Source organism: Hakea prostrata, chromosome 3 (genome assembly GCF_041222555.1).
Source record: "Hakea prostrata isolate BN-2017 chromosome 3, UWA_Hpros_2, whole genome shotgun sequence".
Lineage (NCBI taxonomy): Eukaryota > Viridiplantae > Streptophyta > Magnoliopsida > Proteales > Proteaceae > Hakea > Hakea prostrata.
In genome coordinates this window covers 69,346,938-69,366,683 of record NC_142602.1, presented here as the reverse complement: position 1 = coordinate 69,366,683, position 19,746 = coordinate 69,346,938, and the positions used below count along the sequence as shown (strand labels likewise).

The following is a 19,746-nucleotide window of genomic DNA, read 5'->3' as shown; positions in this document are numbered from 1 at the left end:
CAGGAGACATAAGGATTACCTTTCTTCATCCTCATTTATGTACCGTGAAGAACTGAAGATCAAATTGTCATTTTGTTTTCATGACTCACAAATGTCTCTATACTTAATAATTAGAGAGATTACAACTTTTTCAACTAATAAAGCACTGTGCTGCATACTTTCTGAGTTGTGGTAGTGTGCTGAAGTTCAGAATTTTATGAACTGCATGTAAGTTATATACATCACCTGTCTCTCCTGTTCTCCAGTAACCTGTTGTTTTTTCTGATCATGATATTTCAATATTTCATAATATTAGGCTCACTTGGTGGAGAAGACATGAAGGTTATTTGGCTACTGGATCTAAAAAGACTAAATCCCATTATTACCAAGAAAACAGATAAATTTGCAAACAAAAGGTGTTTCATGCTCAATAAAATAAAAGGAAAATAATCCATCTGCAAGACCATTTTCTCTAATTTCTAGTTCACTAAGTCTGTCAAACACATAGAAAATGAGATTTAATCACTAAAATCCCTCAGAACTATGATCTTGCTTCAAGAATCCCACTATTACCAAGAACAGAAAAATTTGCAAACGACTTGTGTTTCATTCTCAATAAAATAAAAGGAAAAGGATCCATCTGCAAGACCATTAGCTCTACATTTCTAGTTCACTAAGTCTGTCAAACACACAGAAAATGAGATTTAATCACTACAATTCCTCATAACTATAACCTTGGTTCAAGATAGGGCCCATAAGGTATATTTGGTTCAGGGAAAAGAATAGAATATGTTTCCCAGTATCACCAAATAAACTTGAACAAGTTTACAGAAACCTACATAGTATAAAGGCAAAATGCAAATTCTACTGATGATATTTCTGTTCTCCTCTAGCCTTGGAGAACTTCAAATTCAAAAAATTAGGAGATAATTACATGGAAAGAAATCACTTACATGAACTTTTTGCAGAATTGAGAGGTGAAGGCTCAAGGAGAAGAGAGCCTCGGCGACGGGGAAGCGAATGTAACACGTAACACACGCAGACGGAGGTTGAAGAGAGAGAAATATGCGGTTGCTTGGGGTTGTTTCAACTTTCAAGTAAGCATGTCAGTGAGGAAGTAACAACTGTAACCACATCAATTGGTGGGGCCTACTGGGACCCACAACCCGTCGGTCCTACTCCAGGGATAGTTTGGTCTTTTATTTTATTTTATTTTATTTTTTTTGTATGTGTAAACCAGGGATAGATTGGTCATTCGAGTTCATTACCAGGGTAATAATTTCATTGTGTGGGAAAAGCTCTCTTCCATGCAAAAAGAGCTTCGCAGTTCGGACTTCGGAGGGAAAGCAGCTATGTCGAACAACCCTTCCCAACTCCTCCCATCAGGTCATTGCCATTGAGATGTTCTATTTCTTGCTTTTCTAATTTTTTTATTCTTTTATTTATTTTTATAATTTTCTTTTTGAATTTTGGATTTGAATTGCAGAGCTTATCGATCGGTGCATAGGATCCAAAATATGGGTGATAATGAAAGGTGATAAGGAGCTGGTTGGAACCCTAAGGGGCTTCGACGTTTATGTTAACATGGTTCTTGAAGATGTCACTGAGTAGTAAGTAACGATTCTTCTCCTTTACCTCTCATTTCTCGTTCATTTAATCCCAATATAGTGCGTTTCTTCTGGTCCTGTTTCTTAATGATTATGTATTTTGAGTCCCAGCTTAGTGTTGTTGAGGTGACGAACTGTGTTACATTCAGTATCGCATTAACTGCTTTGGATCCCCTCTTTCTTTCATAGTTCTATGCGGGCTTATTTTTTCTTTTGGTTCTTTTCCTTTATGTTAATAAAAATTAATGCAAAGATGGGTTGAAGATCATATACCTCCGAGATCGTAAATACAATGGATCACATATACCTCAGAGGTGCCTCTTTTCCTTCCAGTTCCTTTGCGTTCCCATTCACTTAGTTTCTTATTCCATGTATAATATTTTCCCTCAACTCTGATTCTTTAATTGGAGTTTCACTTAGACTCAACTAAGCAAGGGAAAGTGATATTAGAGTCCTTCTTAGACTCAACCACTTAGAGAAATAGTTACCTGGGAATACGCAACGGCTTTGCCGCCACCTTGGGCGCAAAGTGGGACCCACTACGATTAACACTTCATTTTGAAAAAATGATTTCTGGTGTTCTAGAATCTGCAAATTTTCAGTAGCATGGCGGTGTAGCTTGTATTTTAGGGCAGGAAAACTGATGCTCCTGAAGCTATTTGGTTTATAGCCTAGCAACTGGAATACTCACCTATCTTGACATTGTTCACCTTTTCTAGGTAGGAAAACAAGTAATGGAAATGTTCAAATCCCTGTTCATGAGGGATTACGACTGAATCTTGCTGTTGGTTTCATACCAATGGCACAGTAGAAGCAGACCGAAGAACATCACTTCTGCACTCAAATTTGGATCAAGATAAAATATATCAGATTTATTCAGGAAGCATTTAGGTTTTGCTTAGTACCACAAATTTAGCACCTTCTATAGATAGTAGTTTTTCCACCCTCAAATAATAGGTGGTTCAAACTCTTCAACTTCTTTTAGCTATGAGCAATTGTAAACTTGTAGAAATAGTCCTTTAAGCACCAAGCACTTGAGGTTTCAGGTTGGAAAAAAAAAATGTTACTATAAGAGAGAGAGAGAGAGAGAGAGCAAGAGCCAAAATGTGTGACCTCTGTTTCCTCAGTTCCTCCCTCTTTCCTTGCACTTTGAATCCTAAGTGAGAGATATCTTTGCTCACAAATTATCAATTATATGAAACTGAATCTTCTCTTTTTAGGTTTGCTCACACATAATTTTCAAAAACCATGCTAGATATTTTTTGTGTGAATATCTACCTTAATTACAAAAACACACTTGCTACCATAATGAGAAAAGGTAGATCTTCTCAATTACGGTAATAACTGTAAGTTAAGCATATGAATCCTTTTTACCATATAAAATGAGATAATTTACCAACTGATATTCCCAATAATTGTCATGTAAATTAAACTCTTTAATTTACATATAGGACCTTCTAGAATTCTAGTATCATGTGATGAGCTTTGGACACATTTAATTCCAATACTGCCTAACCCCAATTCATCGTATAAGTACACATTGGCGATTTGGTGACTGATATCAGACGCCAAAAACATATTTCAAATAATTTCAAATAATTTCAAATAAATAGTTATTTTTTTCATATCATAAAATGATTTTGTAAACAATTTACAAAAATGACATGTACTTTCTCTCTCTTGATATTATGAATCAATGGTGGTGGATTTTTCATGTTGAGCATCTCTTTCGCTAACAATGTGGGACCACATATCCAGTGTGCTGATGTATAGTCCATAGGACTTCAACCATTGGTTTGCCAAAATAAGTGGCACAACTCTACTGTAAAAAGGACCTCACAAGCAAAGGTCAAATGATAGGTTCAAATTTCATACCATAGTAATTGGCGGTAACACATGCGAGATTTTTGTTGGATTCTATTCTATACACACATGATATGTGACCTTGAATTTATATACTGAAAATTCATTTCTAATTACATACAATGCGACAACCATATGAACAGGATTTTTGGTCCTATCCAGCATCCCTAGTCGAGAATCATTTTGGGTGAAAACCCAAGGAATCACTATAGGCCTAATTAGATTACGTGATGCGTAATTAACTATTAATAAATATTTATTTATTGAATTGGGTTTGATAGATACATATCCAACATGTGCTTATGAAGGCATCCTCTAGACTGCATCTCAGGATTTAAACACCATTCTGTTTTAACCAATGTTACTATTCTATCAATCAATCCTATGGTCTTCTTTGCTTCAAAAATTAACACCCTATGCATTTCTTCGCCCAGTTTAGCTAGTAGTGCCTATGCCAAGTATTCCCCCCCCCCCCGAGGGATCTATGTGGATGGCATTTGTAATCTTATGAAGTGTTGTCTCTTGAATTAGAACCTTGGAAACTATTGGCAGTTTCTTCTTGACATTTTTTTAGCTTTTATACATGTAATACAAAGGAGTCAATACAACAAGGGTGTGAAGTTAATTAACGGAATTGGTGTAGGACCTAACCCACTTATGCCAAGGCCAGCATGTTGTGGTCCATCATTGTGGATAGCATAAAGACGGAATTCAAGTCGCTGGGATTGGATGTGGAGGACACAGATACATCTGTCATTGAAACAAAGAGGAGAATGGGCTTTGACATGGTGCGCACGGAATGTATTGGAGGATGGAACATCCAAGGTCTCCAACCCCGAAATCAGGTAACACATTTGAAACCTTAAGCATCTTGCTTTACAAGCAATTGCTGTTTCGGCCCAAATTAAGGCGGCAATGCATATAGAATTAGACAGTGGTTTCTTCACATGAATTGAAGCCCTTTGTGTCAAATTGACAATGTGAAGATAAAAAATCATAGCATTTAGGTTTGTATTGGATAAGTTATGGCCAAAACAGTGGACAGAGGTCACATCCCCTCTTGTTGTTAGGGTGCGCAGGTTGATATAATGGATCGGCAGGTTGATCCACCAATCAACCAGTGCTCTCTTTTTGAGTGCGTGAAAGGAGACTTGAAAGGACCCTTGTGCCCCTGTTAAGTGAAGATCTGAAACCCTGTCAAGCTACCAGCTTTTAGTCTGAGCTCTTGCTAAGAAAGGGGAAGGAAGACAAAGAAGAGGGAGAACTTAGGGAGGTCTGATATCACTGGGCTGCTACTACTCAAGAAAAAAATTGCTGTTCTCAAATCATTTTTACATTGGCTTGAGGCCCAACTCCATGGATTTCCATGGTTCAAATTTGGAGTGGTCTTTCAAGAAGACCATGAGCAGTTGATTTTTTATTGATTTCCCCATCATTTGGGGCATAAACAACCAAAGGTAAGTTGGGTTTGGGAAAGTCAAACCCCCTTCACTTGCAAACAACAAACTTGTTAGAAATGGAGGATCCTTATTAAACACCATGAATTGATGGCCGATAAGAAGGGTAAACCCAAACTGATGTCATGCCCTTCTGACCTTTAGAACCTTCAATAGGTATTGGGACCAAGACCCTCAAAATCAACGAATTGCACTTCTGTCTGCAACAAGGACAGGTAACTGTGGGTATTGAGTCAATCAACCAGTTGACTTAACAACACCTAGTTGTGCTCATAATTAAGGAGAAGCTAAATTGCAGTTATACCAAGTTAGTACTTGCTTCTTGTAAAATAGGGTAAAAAGTAAAAACACTCATGCAGAGAGGCCTAAGACATATTTGAATTCATCAACTCAAGGTGAGGGGATTTGTGCTTAGACTCATAGATGTGATTCTTAACTTTATTAACATGTATGTGTTTGTGCGATGTATGAACCATGCATCATGAATCATGAATCATGTTTATTTTCACACATTTATTTCTATTGAGTCATTGATATTGTGATGTTATTATGAGAATGAAAATGTCTATGAGAATAAAAATCGTGGCATCTTGCATATATTCCTTGAATGACATCGTCCTAGATTCTGTGGTTGGATTATAACCTTCCCCAGGCTCTTTTTTTTTTTTTTTTTTTTTTGGTCTAACCCCAGGCTCTACTTACAGTAAAGAAGATGTTAGGTAACCCATGGTACCAATGATGGGACTTGTTATGATATGCTTGTGGTGTTACTTGTTGGTTTCCCAAGCAACAGCACAAGGTAGCATGAAGGTACTGTTTACTAGGTTACTTGTGGGTTTTCCAAAGCAACGGCCGAATACGTGAGGGCCACAAGGTAACTTAGAGGGGTTGTCGAGGCTGTTAGCACAAAAGGACAGCGGAATCGGTAGGGTTAATGTCCTTGGTAATTAGTCTCATTGTTATTGCCTTAGGCCCTTAGTTGTACTCTATTATATATGTTATTAACTTGATGTACATCTTGAGAGAACATTATTATGACTATTGCTAGTATCACATAGATTTCCTTGATAGTTAAGTTCAGTCGCCATATATTGTATATATTGAGTTTATTATACTCTTTACCATTCCGATTTTTGCATTATGACTTGACTTGTAGAGATATACTACTGCATCTGTGATCTTGTGGAGTACAGGATGCCGTGTGGCATCAAATCACCATTTGACCTGGCTCATTTAGAGTTGGTTGTGACACCTAGAGTCCAACTAGTTTCCCTGCCAAAGGAGACTAGGAGGCACACCTTGGCAAGCTAGAGTTCCAATGGATGTTTTTGAAAGCAACCAGGATTTTTAAATATAGAGGCGAAATCCTGAATACAAAAAAATGACAAAAACAAAATCTTATAATTCTTAACTCCATTGGAATTCTCCAGACATGGATAACAATTTCTAGACATGGAAATCCTTCCCAAAATATTGATAAGTGTTCCCAAGACATTGGAAACTACAATCATGATATTGGAAACCAATGATGCAAAGCACTAGTTGTACTGGAATATGGAGAGGATAGAGAAGCTGCTGGCAAGAATTTTAACTCTGCAGGACTTCATTTCTGGCTGGGAAGAATATTGGAATGACAGAATTTGCTGCAAGAATCTTGACTGCTCCAGGAATCAATGTTTGGCTGGGAAGTTCTGGATCTAAACTAGGCTGGACTAGGCAGTGGGTCTGGTCTTGGACTTGCATTGGCCTCCCTTGTAGTAGTGCTTCTTTATAAGTGCCTGTTAGGCCTCTTTGAAGAGCCAGAAGCTGGATCAGATGCTCTGCATTAATTTTAACCTTAATTCTCAGGTCATTTGAGAAGCTGTTTTTTGTTGACTTAAATTCCAATAGGATCCAATCCACTTGCCTATGGTAAACCTAGTAGGTAACTGGAAGATTCAAGACAGCTCTAAGTTTGAGTCCGAGTATAGGTTCCAAGAAACAATACATTAATGACCCCCCATATTGAAGTGGGAAAGAATCCTGGATGTGGTATGCTTGAAGCATCTCCATTTATTTTGGGTACGTATTTTTCTTTTCCCTCTTTGGTGGTTGTGTGTCATCTGTTTTGGTAAGTTCATTCTCACAAGTCACAAGTGTTGTGATCATATAACTAGTCCGTAGAAAACATGAAATGATACTAGAAAAATCTTACGGAAATCAAAGACTGCAACTTCTGCCATGTAAATCTACAAGCCACATTGGCTAGTATATGGGCTGGTTTAATTACATTCTGATTAACTTTTATGTATACAAGAAAAGACCAGAAAACCAGGAAAAAAAGAAAAAAAATAAAGGTTACAATATCATGGAGCAGGTGAAATAATTTCCAAGGCCAACAATGGTATTGCTCTTTTTGTAGCCAAAAAAACTAAATTCTTTGAGTCAGTCCCTTTAGCTAGGTGTTTGATGCCTTACACTTTTTCCCACCAAATGCCCTGTTCAATTGCCTTCCCATCTGCTTTGTCTGCAGAATCTACAATACAATAATCAACAGAAAAAACAAATATATCCAAATTGAGGTAGAGCACGTTGGCCTTTCCACTTTCTTTAAAGAGTTCTTGAAACTTCCATCTTTAATAAGTTTAATTATGACATTTTGGAGCATTCATTTCATCTGAAGGAACAAGACATGCAGTAGGTGGAAGTGTGGGACTTGGAAGTTGGAAAGGTAATGTCCATGTCTGAAGGTCAGTTTAACTGTAAATGGCATTGAGGATGGGATTAGAGTAGATACACAGGTTTTGTGTTTGAGAGAACCGAATGGGGGTTGGCTTGTCATGGTCATGCAAAATGTGATGCTGTCACAAACTCAGCCTTGTCCCAAGTTCCCAACTAAATGGGGTCTAATACATGGATCCTTGCCTTCCTATAAGCATTATTTGAGTTCATGCGGGATACATTGCCTACGCAATGCATATCTTTTCTAACCACTTCTTGTAAGATTATAATAGGCCTGCCTTAGTTATTTTAGTTCCTTCAATTTGGAATAAATAAATCCTCCATAGGGGGCACTTAAAGCCTTTATTGAACATGGCAATGCTGCCTCAAACAACCTTCTCGTGGCTTATCTTGTAGCACTGCTACTCCCAATCCAGTTCTAACATGATTATTACTTATTTTATCCTTCCTTGTTTTGCCACTCATCCATCTCAACATCCTCATTTCTGCTACAATGAATTTATCTATATGATGCTACTAAAGTGTTTAATTGCCCAACACTTTGGACCATTCATCATATCTGGTTGTACAATTGACCTATTAATTTTTCTTCAAGTTTTAAAAGAATATATCGATTACACAAAACCATGGTAGAAGATCTCGCTCTCGAGAGAGATCTCGCCACCTTGAAAAAGAGAGATCTCGGTCGAGATATACAATTTTTTGGCGTCAACTCGGTGGCCCATCTCAGTGGGTTTTAGGGTCCCAATTGGGTTGAAACTTGGTATTTAGCTTATTTAAGGCCTTTTGAACACGTTGGTGGCCTTGGATTTGTCAGAAGCAACCCTATGTATGATTTCTAAGTCTACCCATAGTGTGAAACCGAAATGTAGTAGGATTAGGGAATGTAATGTTATACAACATGTAATATAGAACCTTTAAAGCATATAAATGAAAAGCAAGTATATCAAATGCATCAATTAACTTAAATGTTATCAAAATTCCATCCATATGAGTATCACAATCTCAATTTTCAAGAATAAAATAATTATACAACCATTAGAAGTTCTATATAAGTCATTAAATTATAAATTCATAAGACAAGTAGAGAATGATTGATCTTCCTTATTGTAGATGTGCTGGTAGTTGCAGTGAAAATTCAGCCAAAATCCCAAAAAAGGCAAAATTAAGAGTTCCGGCGGAATGCGATATGGCGAGATATGGCGAGATATAGCGAGATATAGCGAGATATGGCGAGATCTCGAGCGAGATATCCCAACTCGCAAATCTCGACCTCCATCTCGTCTCGCCAATTTGAAAAAACGAGATATCTCGCGAGATCTCCCACCATGCACAAAACCCCGAACATACCTTCCCATTTCATCCATCCTATTTTAATTCTCTTGAAAGCATAATTCTTTTCTGACCAAATATAGTATAACCATAGTTTAAATTTCAACCTTGATGGGCCGAAATTTCGGTTAAATCTCGGGTTCACAAGAAACCGAGACGAAACTATGGGTTAGTTTTAGAAGTTCCAGGTTTCAAAAAGTTTCAACAATATTTCGGAGAAATTACGGTAGTTTCTACCAATACTTACCAGAAATTTCTGTAGTTTCGCCAGTAAATGCCAAATTATGACCAATTTTAACCAACCCAATTTCAGCAGTTCCAACAAGTTTCAACCAGCCCATCATAGATTAAATTGTACCCCCCCCCCCCACCCAGTTTCGACAAATCCCTGGTTTCAACCCATCTCGATTCCCAACCATTACTTGGTTTCTAGCTGGTTGAAACTAGCCTCAAAACTGAGATCTTGATCCTTGAGTGTAACACAAAGGAAAAGATATGAAAAGAAAAGTAGAATGTTTGGTTACAAAAAAGACAAGAAAATATCAGATCTAAATTATAAAGTTTTTTCAGTTTCCTTTACATAGTTAATACATGTTGAAAGAAGTCTATTAAGAAAACGTTTTGTTTGGAGTCCACTGCAATACCATTCCAAAGAAATAACTGAAATTCAGAATGAATATTTACTTTCCAAATCTAGTGCCAAAATGAATGATGGGATGAAGATACTTCATAAATGATGGTGTTCCCTATTTGGGCAAATTAGATCAGCTTCTTTTGCTTGAAAGATTCCAGTTTTGGTTAAGGGCAAAACAAAGTTCAACATTGCGGCTGTTGGGAGTTTGATGGGTGGGTTTCGTTGTGGATGAGGTGAGTGAGAGTTTCCAATTACCAACAGTGTGCCCTTTATTCAAAGAAAAGGGTATAGGTAGAAAGTGTGGCAACGGAAGGAGGAATTGAGAATGAGGGCAGTTGAGGGATCCAAGGATCAGACGAGATCTTAACATTTTAGAAATGCACCAGCAAATCATCTATTTCATGATGGTTCATATACAAGATACTTCTCCAAAGCTTGAAGAATTTCTTGGTGAAAGGTTCTTCAGGAAGGTGGTATTGCAAAAATATTTTACCTAAGAACTTGTACCCATAAATCCAATGGGTGTTGTAAGATCCACCAGCACAAATGTCGAAGGCTAGGCTGTGATTTTTCTGGTCCAAATTCTTAAACTTCCTCTACACTTGGGTGGACAAATTTTATCCCATGAAATGGAGTGGATCTTTTGTTTATCAGAGGAATGCCCTCACCAGAAGTTTCTCTGGATACAATCAAGCTTTTGACAAGCCAATTGAAGAAATTTAAGTAATGCCATTTGGCGCCGGGGGAGTTGAGGAGAGAACAGACTTGATGAGGGTCTGACAACCGGACTGGGATAAGAGATTCATTTAATGTTCTACAAGCATAACTACAGCTCATCAATGACATCTAGAAAAGAGTCAGCTTTAAAGTGTTGTTGACACCCTTCTTAGACTTGTTAGTCTACTTTCCCTTGATGCAGTCTAAACAAGTCTCAAAATCAGTAAAATCAAGAGTTTCTAGAACTCCGAAGTTTACTAATCTTTTAACTCTATTCATATAAACATGACCTAGTCTCCTATGCCATAAGAGTGAAGATGTTTCACTCATAATACTACGTTAATACCCATTGTATCCGTGGGAAGCAATTAAACTATATGGAACATCATTCAACATAATTTTAAATAGACCATCAACCATAGTACCACAACAAACAACATCAAAATTTTTATATAACTAAAATGAATTCATAACAAAGTTGAAATTGTATCCCAAAGGTACTAGTTTAGATTTAGAAATTAAATTCCTGGAAAAATCGGGAATATAAAAATTCTGGTCTAAAAAATTCAACTCTAGAAGGCATTTGGTTTCCAGAATAGATGCAACATTTACTTTCCATCGGTTTCCTTCGATTTAGAAAACACTACAAGGTATTAGACACATGGATTGTATAACTAGAATCAATCCACCAGTCATTATATGAAACACAAACATTAGATTCAAAACACACAAGAGAAAGATGATTACTGTACTTCTCCATCCATGCCATCCTCTTAGGACAATTCTTCCTCATGTGCCCCTTTTTCTTACAGAAGAAACACTTAAGTTTGTCCTTCTTCATGGTAGGTTTGAAGTTGTGCAGCTTTCCTTTTCCCTTCCATTTATTATTGGAAGTCGGTTGATTCAAACTGGGACCACTAGCCAGATTCATTGACTCTCCCATCTCCTGCAATAAACGCCCCTCCTCCTAAACACACATTGTTAGACACTCATTGACTGATCACCTCTCTTTAAGTGTGTTATAGGAGATCTTAAATGGATCATATTGTTGAGGAAGAGTCTGCAAGATGAAGTGCACAATGAAGTCATCAGAAATCACCATCTTCAATGCCTTGAGTTAGGCAAAGATATCTTTGATCTGCATAATGTGTTCATGCACCCCTCTCACAGTCATGAGTTTGGATGTAACCAACCTACTAATACACATACCACCCAATGCCTTGTCAGAGGGCAAGAATTGAGCCTCAATGGCATCCAGAAAATCCTTGACCTTCTCACAATCAAGAATGGACCTATGAATGTTAGGCATAATGCGAGACTTGATGAACATCACTCTCAAATGATTGGATCTCTCCCATCATTCGTACATCTCAATCTCTGCATTAGTACTAGATTCAATATGTACCAAAGGCACTGCCTTATGAATGGCATAATTCAGGTCACGGTAGCCCAAGTTCAGTAGTATAGACTCTTTCCAACTAGTATAGTCGTCCCCAGTAAGTAGAGGAACATCATGATCAGAGAATATAACCTTTTGTTTTACTACAAAGGAATCAACATGTTTACTATAAAAATTTAGAGGCACAACCCAGCAAACATAATTATTAATCTACCAATGTACACTAATACAAATACATAAAATCTCATATCATCAAAGCTCTCTGTGGGCAAAGTTCTTACATATAATAATTTTATGTAAAAAATTGATGAAACTAGAAAGTTCTTGAAATTTCTCAATACCTATGGTCTACTTAAGAAATTACAACAACTTCCTATTTCATCTTAATCGTACATGAAGAAACAATATTTCATGTGGGCAAGATATCATGTCTCCATGCACAACTAGAATTCAACGTCATTTTCATTCATGTGATTTAAAGAATAATCACTACATATGAACATTTTTTTCTATAGTGAAGATGTTGTGGCTAATCCAAATTATTCAAATATATTTTTCAATATGACATTTCATCCCAAAAAGGCCAAAAAACGCATGTTTTTAAGCTAAAAAATGGGCAAAAACAGCCACCAAACGGACTATTGTCTAACCCAGACGGTCACACTCCGTTTGCCCTTGTGATGAATCACAATTACAGGGCGCACCTTCTCCCTAGACGCGCACCTTCTCGATGGAAAACAACCTTCCATCATCGGAGATGGGATCCAGAAACCAAATTCTTAAAATTCCAATTTTTTCAACATCCAAGTCTTCTAATGGACACAAAAAATTCCTCAAAAAATTTTAAAACAACTTGTATAATGGATTAATAGATCAAATATCAAAATTTAAAGATCCAAAGCATCATGGATCATCCGCTGAATTATCATCTGCAGAAAATTCAAAAACAATTCCAAGCTGAGGAAAAACCACTGGCTCTGATGCCAAATGTCAGTTCTACTAATCAAACAGAGTAATCAATCTTTTCTTAATATTGAAACTCAAAAATCTAACTAAACTTGTTGTTGATTCAATCATGCGGAAGACAGGATAATGTACTTACCTCCAGCCATGGAAACTTGTTTCTGGAAGTTGTTTGCAAGTTCCTCTCCAAGAATATCGTTGTTTGCTACGTTAAAGAAATCCAATTCTTCCTTAGCAAACCGAGAGACGGGAATAATCTTGCTAACAAAACTGGGGACCATAAAATCACAAGGCGGTTACCCGGAGGTGTTTGATGGGAACACCGATTCTGCAGGGCTCATTACGGAACCTGCATTTTGAGAAGTAAACTGACGAGAGTTTACTGTGATTTTCTAGTCCCCGGTTTTGTTAGCAAGATTATTCTTGCCTCTCCAAATTTCTTCAACGTAGTAGACGACGAATTTCTTGGAGAGGACTTGCAAACGACTTCCAGAAACAAGTTTCCATGGCTGGAGGTAAATACATTATCCTATTTTCCACATGATTGAATCAAGAACATGATTAGTTAGGTTTTTGAATTTCAATATTAAGTAAAGATTGATTACTCTGTTTGTATGGTATTTCTTACATTTGGCATCGAGCCATAGTTTTTCCTCTTGCTTGTAATTGTTTCTAAATTTTCTGTGGATGATCCATAATGCTTTAGATTTTGATATTTGATCTATTAATCCATAACAAAAATTTAGGGAATTTTTCAAGTCCATTAGAAGTCTTGAATGTTGAAAAAAAATTGAAATTCTAAGAATTTGGACGTTTCTAGATCCCGTCTCGGAGGACGGAATGTTGTTTTCCGTCGAGACAATGAGTCATCTAGTAGCAGACGATGCGCCGTCTGGATTAGACGGTAGTCCATCTGGTGGCTGGTTTTGCCCATTTTTTAGCTCAAAGACATGCGTTTTTTGGCCTATTTGGGATGAAATGTCATATTGAAAAACATATTTGGATTAGCCACAGCATCTTCACAATGAAAAATATGTTCATATGTAGTATTATTCTTAAGATCACATGAATGACAATGAATTTTAGTTGTGCATGATATTTTACCCACAAGAAATATTGTTTCTTCATGTACGATTAAGATGAATAGGAAGTTGTTGTAATTTCTTGAGTAGCCCACAGGTATTGAGAAATTTCAATAACTTTCTAGTTTCATTAATTTTTTATATAAAATTATTATATATAAAATCTTTGTCCACAGGGAGGTTTTATGATACGCAATTTTATGTATTTGTAATTAGTGTACATTGGTAGACTAATAATTATGTTTGATGGGTTGTGCCTCTAAATTTTTTTTATAGTAAAGATGTTTGTTGATTCCTTTGTAGTAGAACAAAAGGTTGTATTCTATAATCAAGATGTTCCTCTTCTTACTAGGGACAACTATACCAGTTGGAAACAGTCTGAACATAGGCTAACGTGACTTGGATTATGCCATTTGCAAGGCAATGCCTTCGGTACCAACTGAATCTAGTATTAATGCAGAGATTGAGTTGTACGAACAATGGGAGCGATCCAATTGTTTGAGTATGATGTTCATAAAGTCTCGCATTATGCCTAGCATTCGTAGGTCCATTCTTGATTGTGAGAAGGTCAAGGATTTCCTAGATTCCATTGAGGCTCAATTTCTGACAAGGCTTTGGGTGGTATGCTCATTAGTAGGTTAGCTTCAGCTAAACTCATGACTGTGAGAGGGGTGTGTGAACACATTATACATATCAAAGATATCTTTGCCCAACTCAAAGCACTGAAGATGGTGATTTCTAATGACTTCATTATGCACTTCATCTTACAAACTCTTCCTCAGCAATATGCTCCATTCAATATCTCCTATAACACACTTAAGGAGAGGTGATGAATCAATGAGTGTCTGACTATGTGTGTTTCAAGAGGAGGGGCGTTTATTGCAAGAGACGGGAGAGTCTATGAAGCTGCCCAGTGGTCCCAGTTTGAACCAACCGACTTCCAATAATAAATGGAAGGGAAAAGGAAAGATGCACAATGTCAAGCCTACTATGAAGAAGGACAATCTTAAATGTTTCTTCTGTAAGAAGAAGGGGCACATGAGGAAGGATTGTCCTAAGAGGCAGGCATGGATGGAGAAGCATGGTAATCACCTCTCTCTTGTGTGTTTTGAATCTAATGTTTGTGTTTCACATAATGACCGGTGGATTGATTCTAGTTCTACAATTCATGAGTCTAATACCTTATAATGTTTTCTAAATCGAAGGAAACCGGTGGGAAGTGAATGTTGCATCTATTCTAGAAACCAAATGTCTTATAGAGTTGAAATTATTGGAACAGTTAGATTAATGTTAAATTTAGGACATATTTTGTTTTAAGACTAGACTTTTATATTCCTGATTTTTCCAGGAATTTAATTTCTAAATCTAACCTAGTATCTTTGGGATACAATTTCAACTTTGCTATGAATTCATTTCATTTATTTAAGAATTCTGATTTTGTTGGTTGTGGTACTATGGTTGATAGTCTATTTAAAATTATGTTGAATGATGTTCCATATAGTTTAACTACTTCCCAGGATACAATAGGTATTATGAGTGAAACATCTTCACTCTTATGGCATAGGAGACTAGGTCATGTCTCCATTAATAGAGTTAAAAGATTAATAAACTCTAGAATTCTAAAAACTCTTGATTTTACTGATTTTGATACTTGCTTAAACTGCATAAAGGGAAAGCAGACTAACAAGTCTAAAAAGGGTACCAATAGGAGTTCAAGAAAATTAGAAATTATACACACTGATATTTGTTTCCCTGACATGAGCTTAAGTAGTTAGAAATATTTTATTACCTTTATTGATGATCACAAGAAATTTATATATCTCTATTTGCTTCATAATAAGAGTGAAGCATTGGACTCTTTTAAGATATACAAAACGGAAGTAGAGAAACAATGTGATAAACAAATCAAAATAGTGAGATCAAATAAAGGTGGTAAATATTATAGTAGATACACAAGTGATGGACATGCACTTGGTCCTTTTGCTGAATTTCTCCAAGAGCAAGGTATAATTGCACAATACACCTTGCTTGACACACCATCACAGAACGGTGTTGCAAAAAGGAGAAATAGGACATTGATGGATCTGGTGAGGAGTATAATTAGTAACTCCAAGCTACCTCCTTCTCTATGGACAGAAAATCTTAAAACAACCACGTATATTATAAGCAGAGTTCCAACCAAGGAGGTTCCTAAAACGTCATTTGAGTTATGGAAGGGTTGGAAACCGAGTTTAAGACATTTACGCGTTTGGGGTTGTCCAGCTGAAGTAAGAGTATATAATCCACATGAGAAGAAGTTAGATCCAAGAACCATAAGTGCAATTTTCATTGGATATTCTGAAAAGTCCAAGGGTTATAGGTTTTACTGTTCGAATCATTCAAGTAGCTTTGTTGAGTCAAGAAATGCGAAATTTCTTGAGAATGACGTGATTAGTGGGAGTGGTCGCCTCAGAGACTCAAACTCTAATAAAAGAGAAAATGCGGTTGGTGCTCCTTCATCAAGTGAAATGCTAGTTGTTCGCCCTAGTTGGATGGACATAGAGATACCACTGACAATCAATCGATTCTACAACAACATCCTCTAAAGGTTGGGAGATGTAGCAATTGAAGTGACCTTAGAAGATCATGGTGAAAATCCACCACATCAAGAGCATCCTGTTGAGAAGCAACCTGTTGTTCAACAACCCCAACAAGTGGCTGCTGAAACAACATCAAGGAGATCTACTAGGGTTAGAAAATCAGCAATACCTATTGATTATGTTGTGTATCTACAAGAGTCTAACTATGAATCACTACTGAAATAGATCCTGAAACGTTTTCACAAGCATTAAATAGTGATAAATCTGGTTTGTGACATGAAGCTATGAAGGATGAAATGGACTCTATGGTACATAATGATGTTTGGGACCTTGTTGAGTTGCCTGAAGGAAAGAAACCAATAGGTTGTAAATAGGTCTTTAAAACTAAGAAGATTCATTGGCAACATTGAGCAATACAAGGCCCGACTAGTTGCCAAGGGTTTCACACAAAGGGAAGGCATTGATTATAGGGAGACATTCTCTCCCATGTCAAAGAAGGATTTCTTTCGCATCATCATGGCATTAGTTGCCCATTTTTATCTAGATTTACATCAAATTGATGTAAAAATGGCATTTCTCAATGGAGATTTGCATGAGGAGGTATGCATAAAACAATCTGATGGGTTTATTTCGAGTAGTGGTGAACAATTGGTTTGTAAACTTAAGAGATCCATTTATGGACTTAAGCAGGCGTCTCGACAGTGGTATTTAAGATTTCATAAGGTGATCTCTTCATTTGGTTTCGAAGAGAATGTTATGGATCAGTGTATATACCATAAGGTCAATGGGAGCAAAATCATCTTTTTTGTGTTATATGTAGACGATATTCTGCTTGCAACCAACGTCTTAGGGTTGCTACATGAGGTGAAAAGCTTTCTATCCCAAAACTTTGATATGAAGGATATGGATGAGGCATCTTATGTCATTGGGATTAAGATCCATAGGGATAGATCCCATCGTGTTTTGAGACTATCTCAAAAAGCCTATATAAACAAAGTTCTTGAGAAATTTAGGATGAAAGATTGTTCAGCAAGTGTTGCACCCATTGTTAAGGGTGATAGGTTCCATTTGAACCAATGTCCAAAGTTGGAAATTGAAAAGGATCAAATGTCAAACATTCCATATTCTTCCACAGTGGAAAGCTTGATGTATGCACAGATCTATACAAGACCTGACATTGCTTTCGTTGTTGGAATGTTAGGGAGATATCAAAGTAATCTCGACCTAGATCATTGGAGAGCTGCAAAGAAGGTCATGAGGTACCTTCAAGGAACAAAAAGGTTGATGCTTATATATAGATATTCCGATACTTTAGAAGTTATCGGATATTCGGACTCAGATTTTGCGGGTTGTGTTGATTCACGTAAATCAACATCTGGTTATGTCTTTATGCTAGCTAGTGGGGCCATATCTTGGAGAATTGTTAAGCAAACTTTGGTTGCTACTTCTACCATGGAAGATGAGTTTGTATCCCCCGGTCGTGCCTTTGAGTCTATTTCTGTTTGAATGATGGAATGCCTGGGCCGTGGGGGAAGGGAATCCCCGGTTTTGTTAGCAAGAATATTCTCGTCTCTCCATCATTCGGTTGCTAAGGAAAAACTAGAAAAATTGGATTTCTTCAACATTGCAGACGACGATCTTCTGGAGAGGAACTTGCAAACAACTTCCAGAAACAAGTTTCCATGGCAGGAGGTAAGTACATTATCCTGTCTTCCGCATGATTGAATCAAGAACATGATTAGTTAGGTTCTTAAGTTTCAATATTAAGTAAATATTGATTACTCTGTTTGTATGGTATTTCTTACATTTCAAACTTAATCCATTCTTTAGAACCAAAATAATTGCAGCAAGATATTGCTTTATCAAAACTTCTATCATTATCTACACTTGTGGTGTTCATTTTTTCTTATTCATCTTTGGATGTTGAAAGTTCCCCATCTTTTTTCATACCTGTTCTCACTTCTTGCTTAATCCTGTTCCAGTGAGATCACAGCAGAAGGACGAAGGATAACAAAACTTGACCAGATATTGCTTAATGGGAACAACATTGCCATTGTAAGTTATATACAATGCTCTCAATGCTGTAATCATGCATGAGCCAGCTCCCTCTGGACGTTCACCAATGATGTGTTTTTGAGTTTCATATGCTGATTTGCTTATGCAAAATGGATAGGATAATTGACTTAAGTTTAATGCAATTAAATAATGGCACCTTTACTGTGTACTGAGATTTTTTCGTGTCCAATGCAGTTGGTCCCTGGTGGTTCTCCTGATCCAGAATGAGAATGAGGGTGTTGGTTTTCTTTCTTGGCATCCTAGGTTGATTTCCATGCTCTCAATTGCAGTCTCAAGTCCTGAGGGAGATTTAAAGATCCAGAAAATTCTGACCGATGTCAAGGACTCAAAACAGGAACAGGATTTAGTGTTCAACAGTTTCTTGCTATTAGATTTTTTTTTTTTTTTTTTTTTGGGGGGGGGGGGGGGGGGGGGGGGACATTAGGTATCACATTGGTAAGTTAGGATTTTAAGACAAACACCCAACCTCATGGGGAGCCGAGCCTACTTTAGATTGCTCAATAGTAAAAGTTGAAAATTCGCCTTAAATCACAAGACACCTTGATGGAGCTTACTAGTGTCTCCTAAATCATGTTTTCAAAGACCTGGAGATAAGATGTTGGTATCCCATAAAAGGACCTTGGTTGAGAAGTTTTGGGCAAGAGAAGTGTGAATAATGAGGGGTAAGTCGAAAAGATGCATCACGGTTTCACTGATCTGCTGATCGACCAGAAAAAAAAAAAAAAAGGAGGGGGAGGGGAGGAGAGGAAAAAATAAATCAACCCCCCCCCCCTTAAATTGGTGTGTTTGGCGTGAATGTTGCATTCAATGTGCACTCTCACTCATTTACGAGAATATGTTTGCCATTCCCTTTTGAATGTTAAGTGGATCACCTTGTTGTCCTGCTTTCATTTAAATACCAAATCTCCACATTCTTAACTTCACATATGTGTGAATAAAGGAATATTGTCTTCACTCTTTTTTTTTTTTTTTTTGGGGTACAAAGGTGTTTTTTTTATGTATAGGGGATTGAGACTTTATATAAGCCATCAGTAAGGGTCGAATTTATGACTTCTTTACTAAGAGGTGTTGTTCTTTTTCCTTATCCAACCACCACTTGTTTTCAAGTTGGTCATGCACTTTTGATGTGTTTTCACTTTTTCTAAGAAAGAATATGAATCTCAACAAACTTCCTAACCTGATGAATAATGACATTAACATGAAATTAGTGGCATTTTTCATGTAAACGATGTCGTTAAAATGAAATGAGTGAAGTTGGTGGTGTTGGACTAGCGGAAGGTCTTCTTTTAAGAAGGCAGGGGAGTGGGGAATAGGTGAAAGGGGGGTACTCCTTCCTT

General features: G+C 37.0%; 1 protein-coding gene across 1 annotated transcript; it reads left to right on the top strand.

Moving 5' to 3' along the window:
• Positions 1-1,305: 1,305 nt before the first annotated feature.
• LOC149022901 (sm-like protein LSM5) lies at positions 1,306-18,757 on the top strand. The gene is made up of 4 exons (XM_089150785.1): positions 1,306-1,365; positions 1,466-1,589; positions 18,316-18,388; positions 18,584-18,757. Exons 1-4 carry the CDS (start codon positions 1,332-1,334, stop codon positions 18,614-18,616), a joined length of 264 nt encoding a protein of 87 aa, XP_089006911.1. The 5' UTR covers positions 1,306-1,331; the 3' UTR covers positions 18,617-18,757.
• The last annotated feature ends 989 nt before the right edge of the window (positions 18,758-19,746 follow it).